Source organism: Daucus carota, chromosome 4 (assembly GCF_001625215.2).
Source record: "Daucus carota subsp. sativus chromosome 4, DH1 v3.0, whole genome shotgun sequence".
Taxonomy (NCBI): domain Eukaryota; kingdom Viridiplantae; phylum Streptophyta; class Magnoliopsida; order Apiales; family Apiaceae; genus Daucus; species Daucus carota.
Genome location: NC_030384.2, coordinates 39,429,921 through 39,451,218, shown reverse-complemented (window position 1 = coordinate 39,451,218; position 21,298 = coordinate 39,429,921). Strand labels below are relative to the sequence as shown.

General features: G+C 33.5%; 1 protein-coding gene across 2 annotated transcripts; it reads right to left on the bottom strand.

Moving 5' to 3' along the window:
• Nucleotides 1-2,708: 2,708 nt before the first annotated feature.
• Nucleotides 2,709-17,942, bottom strand: LOC108219273 (uncharacterized). 2 transcript variants are annotated; one of them, XM_017392630.2, is made up of 14 exons: nt 17,537-17,942; nt 15,260-15,336; nt 14,477-14,635; nt 13,744-13,957; nt 12,451-12,537; nt 12,196-12,335; nt 10,060-10,140; nt 8,958-9,022; nt 7,428-7,603; nt 5,470-5,600; nt 5,284-5,371; nt 4,284-4,497; nt 3,793-3,899; nt 2,709-3,520 (listed from the first exon to the last, which is right to left on the bottom strand). In XM_017392630.2, the coding sequence occupies exons 1-14, from the start codon at nt 17,702-17,704 to the stop codon at nt 3,050-3,052; spliced, it is 2,178 nt and encodes a 725-aa protein (XP_017248119.1). In that variant the 5' UTR covers nt 17,705-17,942; the 3' UTR covers nt 2,709-3,049. The 2 variants fall into 2 exon arrangements, with proteins under 2 accessions (XP_017248119.1, XP_017248120.1); XM_017392631.2 differs by having other exon boundaries at nt 14,477-14,613; nt 17,537-17,599.
• Nucleotides 17,943-21,298: the final 3,356 nt, after the last annotated feature.

Genomic DNA, 21,298 nt, shown 5'->3' with positions numbered 1-21,298 from the left:
TAATAATGTGTAGTAAACAACAACAAATTATCTTTTCAAGTTTTATTAACAACAAGGAGCATCATGCATCCTCCTTCTCCATTACTCCTATAGTGTTTTAGTTGGAATTTGACTCATAATCGTTTTTTTTTTTGTAAAAATAATCCTATAGTGTTTTAGTTTGACTTAATTTTTACCCTTTTTTTTGTGAAAACTTAATTTTTATCTTAATTAATTTTTTATTTTCTTTATTTTATACAACTCTAATTTGTTGTTCAATATTTTTGTCTATAAAATAATGAATAAAATATCATTTTATTTATAATTATAACTCCAAACAGCAATTTAACAAAAAAATTACCAAACAGTTTGTTTTGAGCTTTTACTCAAACAGCACATTTGAAATCAAATTTACCAAACACTGTCAGCTTTTATAAACAGCACTTTTTTAAACAGCACTTTTACTCACAGCAACAGCAATTTTCAACAGCAATCCCAAACAGACCCTTAATCATAGATAGTGGATGCATGATGCTGTTAAGATTGAGTTGTGTGGATTTAAAAGTTGAATTTCAAACATGGAACTATGATATATATATTGGTATATTGTGAGTGTAATTTACTCCAGGATGACGTTCAAAGTTGGCCCATTTGAAATATTTTCTCCCTTCAAACTTTGAATGAATGAGTGTATCTATCTTTTGAGATACTCCTATTGTATTGTTTTCTATCATTGTGAAATTTTCAGGATTTAAATAACATCGTATAAAAGTTGTTCAAGAGATCAGGGTTCAATAATATCTAGAATTACGTGGGGAAAACTTATTTAAATATTACAATCCATATTTTATACATCCAGACTATGAAATATTTGGCTATTAAAATATTTGTAACATAATCTCTTTCGACGAATAAAAGAAAACTACACATAGAGTCTTGAATGGTTTAGATATTTTCCGAATTGTCTATATTTCGCAACGGGGTTGTTTACTCAATGAGAAATATATGTAGGATAGCGCTCAAAGTAGAACCAATCTTTAAAATAGAGCCATAAAATCACTAAAATTCTGCTGCACAACCCAATATTTTTCATAAATTTTCAGCATTTAAATCTAAATACATGTTTTTTTTTCATCGTTGTGTGTGTTTAAAGGTAATTTTAAAATATAATATATAGACATTTTTTTCATTTGAAGTTCTGTTGCAGAACCTTAACTGATATTAGAAAAGGATTCTCTCTTGAACATGATCCAATATTTATAATAAAAAAATTGAAGTAATACTGGGTGTATTAGTGTGTTTCTCAATCAAGGTTCTGTCAAATTAAAGTTTGGTACTGGAGTATGCATGCATACCTATTTATTGTGTATATTTTTTGTTTGAATGTTGACTAGAATGATGTCGTTTTAACTAGGCATTTCCTTTTTATTTTAGCCTCGAGAGTTCCTTCCATGTTAGGAATACATCATTTTTGTGGACATTTTTTTCTCGGTGTTTACTTGGAACGAAGAGTTGACGAACAGCGGGGCGACACCTTTTATAAGTTATTTGGTTTTTTTCACATTTTTATGAGACTGGATGATTAAAATTATTTTTATCCAACAGTTTTTTTGAATAAATGTTTAGTGTGTATATTTTTGGTTAGAAAAAAAATTCTAAAAATTATTTTTATATAACACTTTTTCTTGAATAAATGCTTAGTGTGTCACATGCTCTTGTAAATAAACACCCCATTAATTAATATTTAATCCAAATTTCAAATTCTGATGATTGAGTTCTTGAATAATATATTATTTAAACGACCGAACTATACTTATCCTAGTCCCCTTTTAAATAGTATAACATATTATCTGTGATATCGTTTATATTACATCTAGACGGTTGTTGGTTCTTTAGCTTTTTGATTGTCAAGAACTGAACAGAACAAGAACCAAAATCTTTTAAATTTAAAGAACCAACAGGATCCATAAAATACAAGACCTGAACCAGGACAAAATTTCGGTTGAATTACCAGTAACCTGGGAAATGTTCACTCATACTGGTATTATGTTCCAATCTTGATTAAAAAAAATTGATTTTATGAGGTAAACTTAATCACCCCAATATACTCAAACCACTGGTTTGAAGCATCTGAGGAGCTGAGACATGCCTCAAGTGCTAGAAATGATAGCCATTTTTAACCGAGTAATTGCCAACTTTTCTACTTGATCTTAGAAGAAAATGAAAATCACGGCTACACGTGACGACCTTTCACTGTGTGTATTTGTAGAGTTCGAAAATATATCCATGTCCCTCTACAAATATAGCTAGTGAAGCACTAAAGCAGCTGTTTGTGAGATCATGACGGAAAAATTGCATAGATATGTTGTCGAGGCATTCCTAAACTGGTGGAATGTACTATCATTTCTAAAAAATTAAAATATATATACAATAAAACATAATATGATATGATTATTATTGGTACCCTCTCACCCAAATACATTAAAACCTCCCAATTTGATGGAAGAATTTGTTGTGCAGAGATTGTTTAAAATTTTATACAATCGGTCATTAAAAAACCTCTTAAAGTACCTTAAAATTTGAATACTCTGGACCTCATAAATTAAGTCAATAGTAGTATTCTTTTTAGGTTCTACAGGATCACAAGTTTAAAAATCCAACTTGAATATCCAAAAACTAGTAAAATTCTAGAACTCTGAATTAAACTTATATGATTGTAACAATAAAGGTTGTAATGAAATGGCATATGGGAATATATCTTGATGAATAAACTCGTATATTAATATATCAAAAAAATAAAATGAACTACATGTTTATAAGACAGTCAGAACTCTACACAGTTACTTTACTGTACCGTCCTCCATAAGCCCCAGACTGACAAAAGCATATAACTAAAGCCTCCTTCCCCGGCTTCTCTTTCAGAAGCAAATTATAGTGTTCAATAACCATGGTGTTCTTTCTAGTAGGGCCTGTATGTATCTTTTGTATTTGCTCTCACCTTGTCCAACTTTACAGCAGTGAGCGGTAGTATCTCATCATATTGAGTGAAACTAATATCATTTGAAAAAACTCAGATATCCATTTCTCTATCATCCTCTTCCGGGCGATTACCTCGCTCTAATTCAGGCCGTTTCAATCTTTCAAATATATCCTCAAGCGACTCCGATGAGGAAGCACGGTGAATTAATTTAGAATCCTCACCTTGGCCCAAAGGAAGGAACTTTTTTGCTCCTATTTTAGTTTTAAAACTTAAAAAACCAGATTTCATAGTTGCCCATTTTGCAGCAACACCTGAGGATGTCACTCCTGTATTACTAGTAGAGTTGCCTGCATCCAGCAACGAAACTTTAGCAGAAGATAAATCCTCCACTGGTTTCACGTTAGACGGGTTCCTGCTCTGTTCCCGTATAGCAGCATACTTACTGCTAATGGCTTCTCTGTGCCCACTGTACCTGCGAGTTTCACTAGGCCGTGATAAACTCCACTTTTGATCCTCCTCCAGTAGACTGGATGACGGTTTCATTGGAAAAGAGCTTTTATCCTGCAAAAGCTTGCATTCCAGTTAGCCTAAACGTGTAGCTAAGATTACGGAACAATGTGATAAGAAAAACAAATGATAGTTTCATAATGACAGGGATATGTAGGATCATTACTACTTTGAATCTTTATATCTGAATGTGGTGCATTTAGGCCGAAAGCTACAACAAAATTTGTATTCTAAAGATCAAAAGTGATGTTTCTTCATACACAAGATCTTTATATTTGAAATATAAGGAGTTGCACAGATATGATTTCCATGGGTTGGATACTTACCGATGTGTTGCTGCCAACCTCCACATCCATACTCAAGTCACCAAAATTTCTTGCCAATGGAATGACAAGCTCGCCTACTTTCCGTCCTTGTTCAATCCAGGTTCGTTCTGGGAAACCAGGTATCAATTTCTCTCACAAGGATGTTAATAATTATTTAAATCAATAATGCATAGCCCTTCGAATAATCACAAAATTTTAGAGTAAGTTTGCAATTTGCTATTGATTATAATGGGAGATGGTCCCTGACAATCGATTTTTGGCAACAATCTTTCTGCGCCTATTTATAGCGGAAAGATAGAAACCCCAGATTTGGTATCTAAAGCACTGATAGGCGACGTGGGCCCCTGCTTTCACATAAAAAAATTAGGTATTGTGTCTTTCAGCGATCAAAAACCAAGGATAGATTGTTGCAGAAATCGATTGTTGGGGACCCGGACCCTTACATTATTACTTGACAAAAACAAAAAATAAACATTTGTTAGCAGGGTTACCTCTTTGCAGTAAAAGTAACCCTGACGAATCGAATCCATCCAAGTCATTGGCTTCACTTTGAAAATTAAGCATCTTCCAGTTACCAAAAAAACTTATCATCCGATCAAAGAAATTGCCAGCAACCAAAAGCGTATAAATAACCATAATAAGTGGATAAATTTTGTTGAAACCTTCCCCAAAGAAAGGGACAGCCTCATCAATATTCCCCATTCTCTGCAACCGAATGATATCATTAGCATACAGGAAACTGAAATCTTGTGTTCTAGATTTAAGTTTGCATCTCATACTTTTAATCTGTATATTACTTGCAACTATGAAGGCAGAATACTATACTCGTATGTATAATTAAGATAACATTATAGAAATTTCTGAAAATTGACTTAACAGGTACACAAGGTACATAAAAGGGCAAGGGTAACCATTGCTTAGACCAGCAGCACACTTACTGAAACATTATTTCACAAGATTCAATAGAAAGAGGGGCAAACATAAAGAATACGAGAAGTTCATCAAGCATCTTGCATCTTTGGTTTCTCCATACATATAGTTATAAACTATAGTGGCATTCTTCTGTTTATAAAGATCATGCTGTCCTAATATATTCTGTAATATATGAATTTCTGTTTGTCATATGTAGAGAACATTAAAAAGAGAAAACATATATTAACCTTAAAAATATACATACAAGAGTATGAAGCCAAAATTCCACAGTTCAGCAAAAATGTCAGTAAACAGATCGAAAAATGTCAAATAGAACAGTTCTGGTGCAATACACTACCCGCTTTACCAGACACTCGATCTATTAAAAGTCGTTTAAGTCACTCCACAGTTCATAAAAAAAAATACTTCAGCTAATTTGCTTAAACATTTTTGCAAATACTGAAGATAGATATAGACTATCAAATTTGCCAAAGTGTAATTATAAAACTGAGCATGTCAAAACACGACATATCCCTGTGTAAGAACTTAAGGCAGTTCTAAAATACATGAGAGCCTGACCTTTTCGAAGATTGTTGTCTTCTCTTTTCCAAGACTAATGAGGTTCAAAAAATTATAAGACACTGGAGGAGCATACCGAGCAACCATTCTGGCAAAAACATTAACAATGATAGTTATGAATTCTCGGTCAGAAATTGCCAAAAAAATAAATTTTCATTATAACACAGTTTATTAAAGAAAACTTACGCGCAGATCATAAGCAAGTTGACTGAACTTGTCTGTCTTGGAGTCAATGAATAAAACATCAACATTCCAACTTTAAATAATGAAAAGTATGTGCAGACGCACATATACACCAGTGGAACAAAAGCAAAGGCCTGGGTGGATATCAATAGGAATATAAGATTTATTTAGTCTTGATCTCATAATAATACTTGTTCATGAAAATCCAAAAAAAAAAAAAAAGGGCACCCAACATTGAGTTCAGGCGACATATCTACATACAGTAAATTAAGAAATTGGTCACAATTTACGAAATATAAATTGCCCAGCGTAGTTGTGAAGGGGACTTCTTATGTACATTTACAGATAATAGATATAAATATCTAAATGCCTTGTGGCCATGGCATCCTGGCCCCCTTGCCAGACATCGTTCCGCCATTGCAACGTGTGATTTTTGCTCATTATGCATACATAGTACATTATGAAGATGATTAAAACCCCTTATGAAAACCCAATAGAATCTTTTCTTCTTCCCAACAAGCTTAAATTAGCGTGCAAATCTAGTGCAGCTGGAAAGACGTCGTTATGCACGCTTAAGAACCACTTTTTAAATGTAGCAGAAACTCATTGGTTTCTGGGCTCTGGGCTTAGATATAGCTTAAGAGCAACTCCAAGAGACTAACTAAATGGGCTCCCCAGGTGATATAGAGGGAATTTGGAACCAAAACTTGCTCCAGCAGCCTCCTAGTGAAACCTTAAAAGGTTGAGAGCTTGCCTCATTTTGAAGAGTTCCTAGTCATCCCTTCTACTATTTTTGTGAAAAAAATATTCACTTCCCTCCAATTTCAATCTTCTTCTCTCTCTTACATATTATAAGGTTCTACAGAGTCCGCATTTAACCTGGAGTATTGGAGTACCAGTCATCTAGGAAGCATGAGTGCGGGTGCGGGAGTAGTGCGGGTGCGTGATACGGGAATCGGGCAAAATCAAAAATATGGGGATACGGGTGAAAATATTAAAATTATTTTATATGTGTGTGTGTTACACACACTCACCAATTATACAAGTATACCTGAGTGCAGGAATCAACAACTTATATAAACACACGAGCAACAATTCATATACACGCACAGATATATTATTTTGTTTATTTTGACTAATTAACCTTTTTAAATTGTGTAAATTAAAGTTCTTTTTAAAAAAAATTGTTGGAAATTACGAAAATTGCCATTATGACGTATCCCCGCACCCCCATTTACGTATCCTCGTCTTTGACGTCACCGATACGCCACGCGGCGTATCCCGTACGTATCTCGCCGCACCCCCGCACTGTGAAGTATCCCATACGCAGTTCTTCGCCCAGGTGACGTATCCCTGCTTTCTAGCCGGTCATAATTTTTTAGTTTAATCGTAAATTATCTTTGATTATCCAAATTTATATATAATTTATCATTTATAAGTAGTCTTAAACATAATTATCAATTATATCATTAATATCTTTCAACTTTAACAATCATTAAGATTATTGTTCTCCTTATGAATTATATTGTTGAACATGGTGTCTTGTGATTTATAAAAGTAATTGCTCTATCTTTTGATCATAATCGTTATGTTGTAGAACATAATCTGCAGGTTGTCTTTACAAATATTATAGAACAAAAAAAATTAAAATTTAAATGACTACATTATATTTTATCCAATTTCATACTCCAATACTCCATAGAACTTGACCCTATAATATTAATAAGGAGTATATATAAGAAGTGTTCTTGGAGTTGCAATACTACCTTATAATGTCCTAAATCGCTAAGAGCCTAATTGTTTATATTATATATAAGGACTACACTAAGAGGCTCTTGGAGTTGCTCTGAGCACTTTTATGTTTTTTTCGCAAAAAAGACACTCTTGTAGCAACTATGGTTCCACATGTACTACAGTACTAGATCCCTTGTGAGGAAACATCAATGACTAAAGTAATATACCTGCACAAGCACCTCCTCTTTTCCAACTGATTTTATCATAATTGAGAAAAGAGATAAATCAAGACCACTGGGCAGGAGGGTGGCCTCTGCTAAAAGAATGGCCACTGACATGCAACCAAAAATGATGGCTAAGAACTTCTCCACGTACATCCATATGAAACATCGCCAAATAAATTCTGCAGGGAAACATCAGGTAGTGTAAACATATTTATCAGCAGTATTTTTTCTTAACTAAGATCAAAGCACATTCTCATACATACACGGAGAATTTAGAAAATGCAAGGGAAAATAAACAGAACTGGGAGAACTATATAGTGCTTGCAAGGCCTCAAAACTGATATAGGAAGACTATAGACCCAAGAGACTTATAAGAGGGCATACGGAGTTGGAAAAATGCATATCAACGAAAGAAAAAAGAAACTAGATGACTTTGTTTAGTCGCAACATCATGAGATAAATTCATATCCTTCCGTCAGTGTGTTACCTAAACAAGAGTGGAAGTAATTCACTGACGCAAACAGATCATTTGCTCGCATTTTCGAAGGCTTCCTTGGATTATACATATGGTTTTTAAAGTTAGTGACTGCAGTAATAGACTGAACAATTTAAAGTACTTCTGATAAATATGGAATATCTTATTTCTTTATAACTATTCATTATAAACAAAAATTATACTCTAACTAAATATATTATTCATAAATTAGCATTCATCATTTATACAGTTTGAATTTACACTCTGCGTCTATAATTTAGTTTACCACAAGAACTATGCAAGGTGTCCCAGAATACTCAATATGCGTAAAACAAAAAAATGATATCTGTATGGCTTGGTAAACAACATTATGACTATCACGTAGCTATCATAACTCATGTGCAAATTAGACCATCTGAGATGCAAACTATGTAATATTGACCTTCTGTCCATAAGGCAGCTCTACGGCCCTAGCAATGCACATAATTTTAGCAAATGAAACACTGTTGATTTAGCATTACTATTCCTTTTGGGCAAGTGAAAGCCATATAAGCCCCGTAAAGTAAGCTGGCCATCAAGACCGTATATATCCATATATCAGATGTTCATAAAAAGACAGTACAGTCGCTAAGAAAAGAAAAATTAGTTGCAAAACACATCCCTTTAGTTCAGGCCAATTGCACTTTGTTACCTAAACTTTAAATTATTGCACAATGCATCCCTTAACATGTTTTGGCGCTGCATTTTGAACCCTTTTGGCCCATTTCTGGCTATTTTGACCAATCGCCGTGGAAATTAAAAGGGTGAACAGACTTAAATATTAACTAAAATATAATATTATAGGTTCTTACGTCTATTTTAACCTGTCAAAATAGACAAAAATGGGCCAAAAGGGTTCAACATGTGGCGCTAAATATGTTAAGGGATGCATTGTGCAATCATCTAAAGTTTAGGTAATAAAGTGCAGTTGGGCCAAATCAAAGGGATGCGTTTTGCAATTAACTCTTAAAAGAATTATACAGGCTTAACAATTAGACATTTAATTATATGAATAGTACCTATGGTACTGAGGTAAGGTCCCAATGAGCCTGTCCGATCAGGTCTAAGGCTTGAAACAAATTTCCTGCACTTGGTGTAATATAATCAGTCAAGATGTGTGAGAATTTTCTACAAATACAAAAAATTATATGAATAAGATAAGAAAAATGGTGTGATACTTCTATACAAGTGTACAATTTATATTGTAAAAAAGAATATGTAAAGGTGAAATAAGTGAACTTTGAAACTGCCTTAAAAAAAAAAATCGATATAAATAAATGGAAGAAGGTAAGAATCTCCTCAAATGCCAATCTCCTATTTATATTCATTATATAATACTAATATTAATAATATAAAGTCTTGTCTTCTTAGATTTAAGACAGTGATAAGAATGGTATACTTTTAACTGAAAATTTGTGAAGACCAATATGATGAGGATAATACCGAGTTCTTTTTTGTCGACTCACAAAGTTAAAGTACGTACTTCCTACTTCATCCGCTTAAACTCACAGGCCGATTTTAGGTCATAAGTTAATCTGGACAGAAATTAATTTTTGGCTTGCAAGTTGACAGCCAAGCATGCCCTCTAGTTCACATGTACAATATGTAAGAGATTATATTATTTGGTCAAATACTAAAGCAAGTCACAAGGCCTCACAATGGCTCAATCCTAAACTGTACGAATCAGAAAAGGAACAAGTACCACTAGGGTACCGCAAATTTGGCAATATCATAATCGAAGATACACAATATATCAGTATCTTCATGTTAATTCCTCGTCATATTATAATCTATTTTAGAAGCAGAAAGCTAATGCAATAAAGAAAATTTTGGCTGAAAGGGGGTTAGGATTGATTGATTTTGATGATCCTCCTTCGCAGGTTATGTGAAGGTCTGTTTAGCAGAAAGCCTGGAGCAAATTGACAAATCAGTGATTTTTACAAGGTCCCGCAGAATACGTCACCAGTGTATTTGCGTTTTACCATTTTAATAGTGTCAAATTGTACACATTAAACTACTTAATACTCCAGTAGCTAAGCGAAAACTTAAATAGTGAAATACAGAGAGCTAGAATAAAGAGGTGTACTGGATTATCAAATATTTTAAGAAGTGAAGACAAACCATCCAGTTGATTTTCGGCGTTCATAATTTTTTACTGTGTCTTCGAGTTCAAGAGCCTCCAGTACATATGTCATATACTCACTGCAATACTAAAACAAATTAGATCAAAACAGGCACTATAAGGATAAAGAATATTCAGGTAACTGTTATATATCCCCTAAAAAGTCGATATAGTGATCAACACTGGATGTTAGTGGTTGTAAAGTTGCTAATGACTAAAAATAAAGAAAAGATTCAGGGACTCGAAACAACTACAGAATGTAGTAATTTTTTTAGTAATTAAAGTTATGTGTGAACAGAATCTAGTAAGCCCTGGAATGTAGTACTAGTGTATCATTATAGCTACTAACATTTACCCCTTTGTTTGCTCTTACAATGGGAACAAAAAAATTAGTAATATGCTTGGACAAAGTTCTCCCGAGTCCCAGCGGAAATTATAATTAGTTTGATAACAAATATCATGCAAGCATAAACTATACGAAAGATAACAGTCCTCTAAATAACTGAAAAACATGCCAACAGTTGTAACCCCAAGTCAAGCAAAATTTCCACTTCTAAAGAAGAAAGCAAATTTCTGTCAACGATTAAAAAAGAATTACAAAGAGTATCAAATCAAGGAACATGTCAGGATTAGTAAGATTAGTAAGGCTTGGTAACTCCATAACAGTAATGACTAATGAGTATTAGCAAAATCATAAGGAACTGTCCAGAAGGGTTACTTTAGTCTTTCCACAAACTTTTAAGCTTGTGATAGTAGAAGTGCTATATATAGCACTTGTATTCTGTTATTATTTGAATATATGAAAAGGAATGTTATTCCGCCAAACTTTCTCTCTCTGAAACTCTGTCTTCTACAAGTTTCTAGCTGATTTCTGCCTATCTGTCTACATTTTTGTGCTCTATGACTATCTCTCTGATTCACTCTCTACTGCTAAATCTCTCTGTTTCTTACATGTTTCTTGCTTAATTCTCTCCATACAAAACTACAAATATATACCCAAAATAGTTCAGGATTTCATCAATTCCTGACAAAACACCCATGTGGCAAATGATGGGTGAAATACTTGTTAAACTGAATAAGAGATCATGAAGCAAATCTAAGCTATACTATGGAAAGCTGCATACAAAATATCATATAATCCAGGAACAGATCCCCAAAGTATTAATGAACTAATATTTGAATACGGCACAGGGTTGTTATATGGAACTGACGGGAGGACAAACAGCAATTGAAGCATTAACTAGGAAAATAGAACCTGTAATCCATTCTCTACATAAACACACCCCGGGTGGCCGGGTCAAAAATATTACCAGATCCATATCAAACAAGAGACAAGAAATAAAAGCTATGGTGAAACAAAGAACAGTAAAAAAAGAAACTTCCACCCGTTCTACTACAGGCCACATTTGCCTTTAATCCCTAGGCCAAAAACAGTTCAATGAAAAAACAATCCAGAATTCTACCCACAAGTGTTCATATCATTTATGTAAAAGTGAAAATTCAGGATCCTGATAGGGTGTACAACTGAGCTAGTAATACGCAAAATTTAAATTACGCCAAAATTATTCGAAGAGATTAAATTTTAAAAAATTATAATAAAAACAGGCAATTTTACTTTTCATTAATGACAGAATCATGCTTATCATTTAAAAAAATAAAGGTTTCATCAATGACCTAAGCACAATTTTTAGTAGCGCTTGTCGTTCTAGAAATCTTTAAGTGTATAAATCTAAAGGTTTTAGGGGTTGAACTTTTCTAGATCTTAGCCAGGAGTCGAATTGGCCTTTTATATATATAGACTTAAGTTGTGTGTTAGGGTTTGTCAATTACAGAAATTTAAACACACATTTCCGCTGAGACTTAAATTCTCAACCTCTCGCTACCATTTTCATCCGTGGAGGTTATTAATATATTTGATAAGAGTCAGTGTAAAGGACCTCTGTTCTTTTCTTTTCTGTATTACATGAAATATAAGCCACCCAGTTGGTATGCTAGAATGTATTAGATAAATCGCATATATGACTTTGATATAAAAGGTAAAGGGGAATTGTATATTTGTAATAATTCATGGAAGAGTTAAGAAAATGAATAAGTATCTACTACTCACAGACAAGCAAAGCTTTTATTTATATTACCTTTTGTAACGATAATACTCTTCACGAGCACCCCTCAGATGACGTCTAAGTGTTGCCATAGATTTCTCATCTGTATCATAGTCCATGTCATTGTCCCCTAAACGACCACCCTGTGGTTTAAACGATGGGTCTTCCCTGAACTGCAAAACGGTCAATGATTTTTTAAAAATTGTGGGAAGAACCATGTGAAAAGATATCTAACGCGTGTGTGATAAACAAGTAATGAGAAAGATAACATCATAGAAGCAAATATACCATTTGAACCAGCATATTATCGATGATATCCATGTAACGTCTTAAAGGATCGCGCTTAGAGATCTGCTTTGATGTTGCCTGAGCTACCTAAAGTATTACAATTAAATGTGTTCAGATTCAGTAACTCTTAAACAAAACTAAAGAAAAAATTCCTTACTAAACATATTTAAGAAATACAACAATTATCACTTCCACTTCCAGATATATTGACCAGATTCATCCATTATAAGTTTATATAGGCAATTCTATTAGAGAGATGCAAACTAATCTCAAATCTTAATGACAACGATAGTACTTAACCAAAAACAGGCCTATAGAGATGATTTCTATACCAGCATATTCATAACTAACTGGACTTGATAGAATATTAAGTCAGAGCATCCGGTGCAGCACTTTGGAGTTTGACCAAGTTGGGATGTTTTAGAAGCAGATGAATTTGGTACGCAGTAAAAATAAAAACTCAACTTTAACTAGGGGCACAGTGACAGGTAGCAAGAATAGCTCTTGCTTACAGAGTAATAAGATAAAACAAGAAGACCCAAATCGATGAAAGAAGTACCATCTCATACAACAGGTAGAATGAGGGTGAAGATGTAAGATCGTCTCGACTCTCAAGAAATCAGAAATATTCATGAATGGTTTTTCCTGGATATGATTCGGTTCATTTTTATAGTCTTAATAAAATATTTTCTGCTTTGTCATAATATGTACAGGTCTGCATACAACGAAGGTCGTTCATATCAAATCCCCACATTTCACATTGGGTCCGGTTTAAATTTTCTACATTATTAGCTGAGGTCACTAGACACCCCTTCCTTTTACATGGAACTACCCGCAGCATATTATACTCTTAAGCAGATTAAACACTGTCAATAGCCTCAATGTGATGAAACATATTCAAGGGCTTATTTGCTTTATGTTGCTACAATGTTACTAATTTGAGCTAGAAGTAGCAACCTAGAGCAGTACCGAGAAACTTCAGTTCATTTATACATTTTGCCTAAACAATTGTGGAGAGCAGATTGAGTAGTAATTTACTGAATGCTGCCTCAATTTAATTGGTACAAAAAGAAGAGAAAATCCAAGAAGAGACAAAGTAAAAGAAAAAACATATATTAAGAACAGTCTACTACTGACTAAAACATTATACAACAAAGTAAAAAGTTAAAAGTCAATGACCCAAAGCAGTGTAGCTTTCACTTCATGGAAACAAAAATATCCAAATTTAACTGATAGGTGTTACTTCCACTTCATGGAAACAAAGATATCCAAATTTAACTCATAAGCACTTACAACAATCGCATTTGATAATTCTTGATGTGCATTGTCAAGCTTTACAGCCATTTTAGCAATTTTATGAGAAAGGAACTTCTGGCGAGTAGTCCAGTCAGAATTTCTCCATCTGCTCTTTGGAATTTCACTCAATCCAAAACCAAGAAGAAATGCACCTGTAACAAGTCCAAAAGTATTGGAGCATGCCATGGCAAGCCCTAACACAGTCCCATTCCTGCACGCATAAACACCAAGCAAGTATAAGTAGTATGCTCTATAATTTAAGGGCCAAATCGAATTTAATCAACAGCTAATATGTGCTAGCTTCGCTACTTAGGATCATAGACCTAAGAAACATAGTATAATATACTTGTGCCAAAAAGAGAAGATCCACACCCAGTATGGTATAACAGAAGATCCTGCAGCTATAACGGATACCACCCACTCCCCAAAGAAATATATAGTTCCTAAGAGATTGTAAAACTGACTTCTCTATGCATTAAATTCCAAAAGATACAGGTGCTTCATCGACAATCTATATATTTGCCCTCCCGCAACCCCCCTCTTCCGCCGCGCGCAAAACAATATATGAAAACTAGAAACCAAGTGAACCAACTTACTGTACGAAAAGTTGCAACTTCTGCCATGCAGAAGCTTTTAATCAATCAAAATAATTCGTAATTGTTTATACCCACCAAGAAAATACAGAGATACTATACATTAAAATAATAGCTTGTAACAGCAAGAGACTAACTTATTTTCGCGCATAGTGAAGAGAAGGACAAGCCCCAAAAGACCAACAGATCCCAGAATGAAGTAGAAGATTAAATTTACATGAATGCTGGTCTTTAGCCTTTCCATTACAGTGAAGTCCCCGGCGTCTTCATAGCCCTGAATAAGAGGAGCCACAAGCCTGTCCAATATAAAAGGAAATATATGCATATATGCTTGTATTAACAATGTTCATCAAACACAATAATGTCTTTAGGGAATATAACCAATTACGAATAAAAATAATGAGAAAGACATATCAATTGCAAGCAACGATAAATTGTTGCCTGTAGTGGACTATTAAAGCTAAAAGATTCAGCAAATGTTAAGAATCCATTTAAGAATGAGAACATGTGTTATTAATAAACAGAAGAGGAGCTTACGCTCAAACTAACACAGCTGAAAGTCCAAAATAAATAAATTAGTCAGAAATTATGAAGGTCTATGCTCAAGCCTCAAGGTAGAATTCCTAGTAGGGACTTGATGATTATAGGTGAACAATTCTAGTTTTCAAGAAGCGCCCAACTCTGCATACTTCTTTGCTGGAATCTTCTATATAATTAGATTCCCAAAGGTCATATTATTTATCAAATTAATACAGGTCGTTATAAAGGTACAAGAATCATGTCTGCACCCCAAAAAAAAAAGGATAAGCAGATACTGGACCCCCCAACTAAGTCGTTTTAATCTTCGCATGAAGATCATGCAACAAAACAACTATAAGCAGAAGAATATAGAATCATTCCAAAAGTCTAACCCAGCATACCATGTAAGCAAGAACGTACTCCAATAAGACCAGCTCCAAAAAAAAGAGATGCCCCCATTGTCATGCCCAATAATTGTCTACGTAAAAAAAACATAATTAGCCATCACTAAAAGCAATAAAATAACATATAAAATGCTTGCATAGTCAAAGTTGTATATAATGCTAGTTTCATCTTCTTTTTCCTCTTTTTAGTAGCAAATTTATTTCGAAAAAATGAAGATAAAAACTAATGATCTGCACAAACAGAATGCCAAAAGTTGTCACAATTCACAAAAAAATCAAAGAAAACAACTCTTCTATAACATCTTTTTTTCATATATTGCCTATTAATCAAGTATCAAGTCCTTTCAAAACAATTTAATATGGGGCAGAGAATGAAAAGACTAATTTCTATTCATTGATCTGATTATTTAAGAGTATAGTCAATTATGATATATTATAAAGTTCCATCCTATATTATTAAAAAAAAATGAAAAAATCTTAGCAATTATTGTAGGCTTTGGTAGTAAAGCTATAAAGGAGTCGTTTTATTTATTTCATAACTGGTGTATCAGTATTCGAAAGCAAGCATCGATTAGAAGTACTTTCCTTATCAATTAGACAAGTCCTAGGGTTATACAGGATATGTAATCTTTACTGCTTACAATCAATTAATTTAAAAAATTGTTCATCTTTTAATGGGCTGTAAGCCATCAGTTATCTCCCTAGTGTTCGCAGAACAGCAAAACCCTACGGGCAGTGATTTGATGCTTGATTCGCAGAAGCTCCTATCTTGGGGCTGTGGAATTCATGTGGGTAATCCAGCTGAATACCCAAAATCAACCTTTTTTTGGTTCCCTCTAAGATCTTTTAGTGCACACTTCTATTTTTAAAAAAGAGCCAAGGACTGCAACTTCAGTCGGGCTACAGTCTCCTGTATTCCACTTCCCTTCATTTGATATTGCAAATAAAAAAATAACTAGTGTAGACTTAAAATAATCTGAGGATGATTTTTAGGTGAATATACATAATTTTCAAAATAAACATTATTGATCATTCATAATGAGGTAACAATATAATTATCCAACTTAATATAGTCGGAACAAAACAATAATTTCTCTTTCTAAATTTTAGGAAATTCAGTGTTCTATATTGCTTTTTAGATAGCCAACTACTTGAGATGCCTCTAAACTATCACTACTCTAGTGTATAATCAGGAATAGATCTTAGGTAAGTTATTTTCTAATCTAGCAATATTTTGAAAAAATATAAAAGATATTTGCCTAACAAATGTTTCTAATAATTCTATAAACAAATTTGGTATGTTTTCTTCCATTTGCATGTATTTAGGTGTGCACTTTCTGTACCTTTGTTCTTACTTATTAATGTAATATTTTTTGTTAAGTGTCCAGCTTATTGTTTCCTGTAATTAGTGGTGTTGCTTACCTTGTTTTTTAACTTTCTCCACCACCGTACAATTTTAAAATAAAATAAAAACAATATTATCTTCCTACACCTTTTACTATTTATGCAAACATTTCATTTTACCAATTCAAACAAATGCATTTGCCTCCGGATATTGAATACTGAAGTTGTGTAAAAAGGAGAGCTGACTTACAAAAAATAACTACATTCCTCTCTGTCCCTCCCTACAGTATTATTAACTTAATTTTATATCCAATTAAGATGGCGATATTATAGTTAGACCTACACAGACCGACAATCTTTTGCGAAAGGAAAAATGTATTGATAGATTAATCAACTGTGTTGGCCATCTTTATTACCTATGTGTTTCAGCCAAACCTCGACAAAATATTTGAAGCTAAGCTGAAGTGAAATAATCAGAAAACACATCCCTTCATTATATCTGCATCTCATCTACAACATAACGATGCTACATCGGTCCGAACAAGTCCAATAGTTCACTACTCCTTAAAACGTACCATTGCCTACCAAAGATAGGTGTAAAAGGCCAGAATGCCATAGGTTGTACTTGTACCAACATATGAAAAGTTATTTATATAGGTCTCCAACACAGAGTACCATTTCCTAAAAATCTGCCTTATTTGAATTCGAATTACCTGGAGAATAACTCTGACAACGAAGCTATGAGTTGGATTAAATTTTATGATGCACATTATTATTTCAGACAATTGATCCACAAAAAACATCTATACACACATATTAATAAAAAAAACCGTGTAATCAATCAGATAAACAAGCTAGAACTAGGTAAGCAGGGGAGAGAGAGAGGGAGGGAGAGGGAGAGGGAGAGGGAGAGGGAGAGGGGGGGAGTACCGTCCAAATGTCAGCAGGAACGAGAATGATGATAGAGATAGAGCAGAACCAGGTGTAACCAACAGTAAACAGAACATAGCGAGGCACGTCTGGTCCTGCAAAGTATCTGAGTGTCAATACCACCATTCCTAATGTGAGAGGTAGCGACATCACATAAAACACCCACATCTCTGACTATAGGTTCTGTTTTACAACGATGAGTTGTTCGAATCAGAAAGATAAAGTTGAAGATCGAGAAATATCGGAACAAGTGAAATGGTGGCGTGCAAGTTGTGTTTATCGAAAGCTGGTTAGCGTGACGATGATTGCCTCCGATGACTTGCCCGTAGAGGTTAGGAAACCCCGCTTTGAGTTTGTTCAAAGACCCGGACGCGTCAACTACTCGGTCGGTGTCTAGTGTCTGTTTAACCGGGATCAAAAGTCATTAAATTGGAATTAATACGAGAGTAATAATTGCGTACCACCTCAACTATTGGCCTGTTTATTATTTATTCATGAACTAAAAAGTCCTGTTTTTAACTTCAAAAAATTCTGATTCGCGTCTCTCATTCAGAATTTGACTAAGAGATGTTAGTCAATATTGTCATTAAAATCAAAATAAATTTTTTAAAAAATACCTGAAAAATGACATAATAACAAAATTCACAAATTGAATTGAAATTTCGATATGTTTAACATACTGTATTGATAAATTTCTATATATTATTAAACTCAAAATCGAAAATTCTTTAAATTATTTGGAGATTAACATATAAAAATTCACTTCAATCCGTGAATTTTGTTTACCACATCATTTTCCAAATCATTTTTTTTTATTTTCGATTTCCACGTCAGAGTTGACTAACATCCGTTAGTCAAATTCTGACAGAGGGACGCGAATCAGATTTTTTGAAAATTAAAAGACATATTTATTGGATTTTTTAGTTTAGAGACCTAAATCATAAACAGCTTATAATTGAGAGACTAACGAAGTAATTGTCAATGTCACGAAGGCGTGCGGAAGCGTGCTACGGTTAAAATTTTCGCCTTAGTGATGCGCCAACTCTACTCCTAGAGCTTGGCCAGCAATGCACAGCTAACCTAACCTGCAAAAAAGGTTAGTAATAACCAACAGAATCACAACAGCCACGATATTCAGGGAAACCCCCAACCTTTTTATTTACACAAAAAGGTCTTAACAATCTAGGCCAGCTGTCCTTATATATTGGGATCAGCTACCCACTAACTGCTCTCTCTAGAACTTTAAGTAGTTCTCTCTGTATTTGCTCTCACTTCTCTCTACAAGTGATTGCTCTCTGAATCTGAATGAATGAAGAGAATAAAGTTGCTCCTCCTTTTATAGGTGGAGTCACGGGCTTTTGGGATGGCCTGAGGCCCGGAGTAAGAACAGTTTGGCAAGCGAGGCTTACACCACGAGTGTGTAGTTTTGTATTTTCTATACATATTTTATATTATAAAAAAACGTGAGTTGTTCAAAAAATAAAAAAAAGTTACTCCCTCCGTTTCAATTTACATGTCCATTTTCAAGAAAAATTTTTGTTTCAAATTACTTGTCCACTTCAACTTTCAATGCAAAATCATATTTCCAAAGTCAATTCTACTCCACATATCTCTTATTTGTATTTCCTAGATCAATCTCACTCCACATATTTTAATCATTTAATGCAATTAATTCGTGAACATCCACTTTTCTTAAACTGTGTGATTTTTTAAAAGTGGACATCTAATTTGAAACGGAGGGAGTAATATTTTATTTATTTGAGTGATAAAATCGATTTATATTAAAAAAAACATAAGAATAAGATAAAATATTTAAATAAGTACGTCGTATCAACTTCTACTTTAAATCAATTTATATCTTATTTTTAATTTTAAATCAATTTCTGACTTATTTCACGAATAAACAAGTTTAAGTTTAAAATTGAAAGAAAAAATAAAGTTATACTCTTAAAATCCACGCAAATGGCCGCAACGGTCGGCTCCTTTGGTTAAAGAGGGGACTTGTATCCTCTTGGTCACAGGTTCGAATCCAAAAGAAGGAGGATTTTTGATTATGCTTCCTGGACCAGAACTGTAGCTTAAGTGCATTTACCCTAGTTTGAGCTCGTGGGTTTACGCACCAGAAGGGCCGTAGTTGTGGGTTCTTATGTTAAAAAAATCCAAGCAAACGAACTCTAAATAATGGTTTGATAATTATATAAATATATTTTGTTGTGTGGTGGCCAATTTTCAAAATATACGGTATATATTTCAAAATTTTGACTTTTAAATGATGTGTGAGGATTTCACGTTCGTTACAACAAATAATGGCTTGAATTAAACTAGAGGTAATATCGTCTTTTCATTATAACAACTCTTTTGTATCATTATCTATATATTCTGTCTTTTCTTTTTACCTGTTTACAAATTTTAAAAAGAAAATAAACACAAATCATGACTCATATCTCATATGTGTTTTTTAGATTTTAGACAACAGAGAAGAAGTTATTGAGTAAACGATATGGACGTAGGTTCTTAGCATATGTTAATGCTAGTTGCAACTATTTTAGTAGGTTGAAATTTAGATTCACGGAATCGATGTGTTATTAGCAATTGTGTTTTTTAGATTTTGGGCAGTAGATAATAAATTATCAAGTGAATGACATGGCCATAGATTCTTAGCACGTGCTAACATTAGTTGCAACATTTTAAGTAGATTGAAAGTTGTATTAACGAAGTCAAGGTGCTGTTGGCAGTCTTATGACACAGTTAAGGAGACATGCAACAGAACTGGATAGCTTACGAATAATACAAGGAGTTAACACCATTAAAGAACGCAACTTGAAAATAGCTATGCTTTTTCTTTTATTATTATATGTTTTCAATTACTGAGTTGGCTATGCCATGAAGGATGAATAAAACATGAAGGCTCATGGTCATTTCCGTCTCAGCTTGCATGGATATTGCTCTCGAGGTCTCTATCCCCTCTCACTAAACCACTATTTATTGTCTTGCCCGGTTCATGATCAATTCCGTCTCAGCCTGCATGGATATTGGTATTGAGGTCTCTATCCCTTCTCACTAAACCACTATTCATTGTCTTGCCGCTTCATGTTGGTCTTTCTAGCCATGTGGACCTGGCCCCGAGAGTTATGAGTTTCTTGACGGTGGTTTTCATGGTCTGGTGAACTGTGGCCTTGATAGATTTTTGCAAACGATCTAAGTTATTTCTTTATAAAAAAACTACATGCAAACTTGAATCTCGGTAAATAAGGTGCGTAGGATTCTTATATCAATTCTATAATTTCGTGAGTGAACAATTAGATGACACTTTCTTCTGCTTTCGCGAGATCAAATGCAACTATATAAGATCAAACACTCTTAATCACTTTTCGCACTCTATTATTCATGATATTCTTCACTCTCCAAGCAAATTATCGAATTTGTTGTCAATTATTTTCGCTTTTCGATAACTAGACTTCTTTAAATAACTACATAAAATTATAATTCAGGTATGAGATGAAGATGATTTTACATTTAAATTTTTTATGAATTATATAACAATAAATCAAAAAAGAATAAAAGTGTTAATTCCGTATATATCATAAACATTTTATTTATATTTTTATTTCTAGAATCATGTTTTATATCATAAATAATTTATATATCATAATAAGAAAAATGCAGTAATTTATAAACAAAGAGTATGCAATTTTTTTTGCTTCCATATATTTCCACCAATTTTTATTTCTAGAATCATGTTTTATATCATAAATAAGAAAA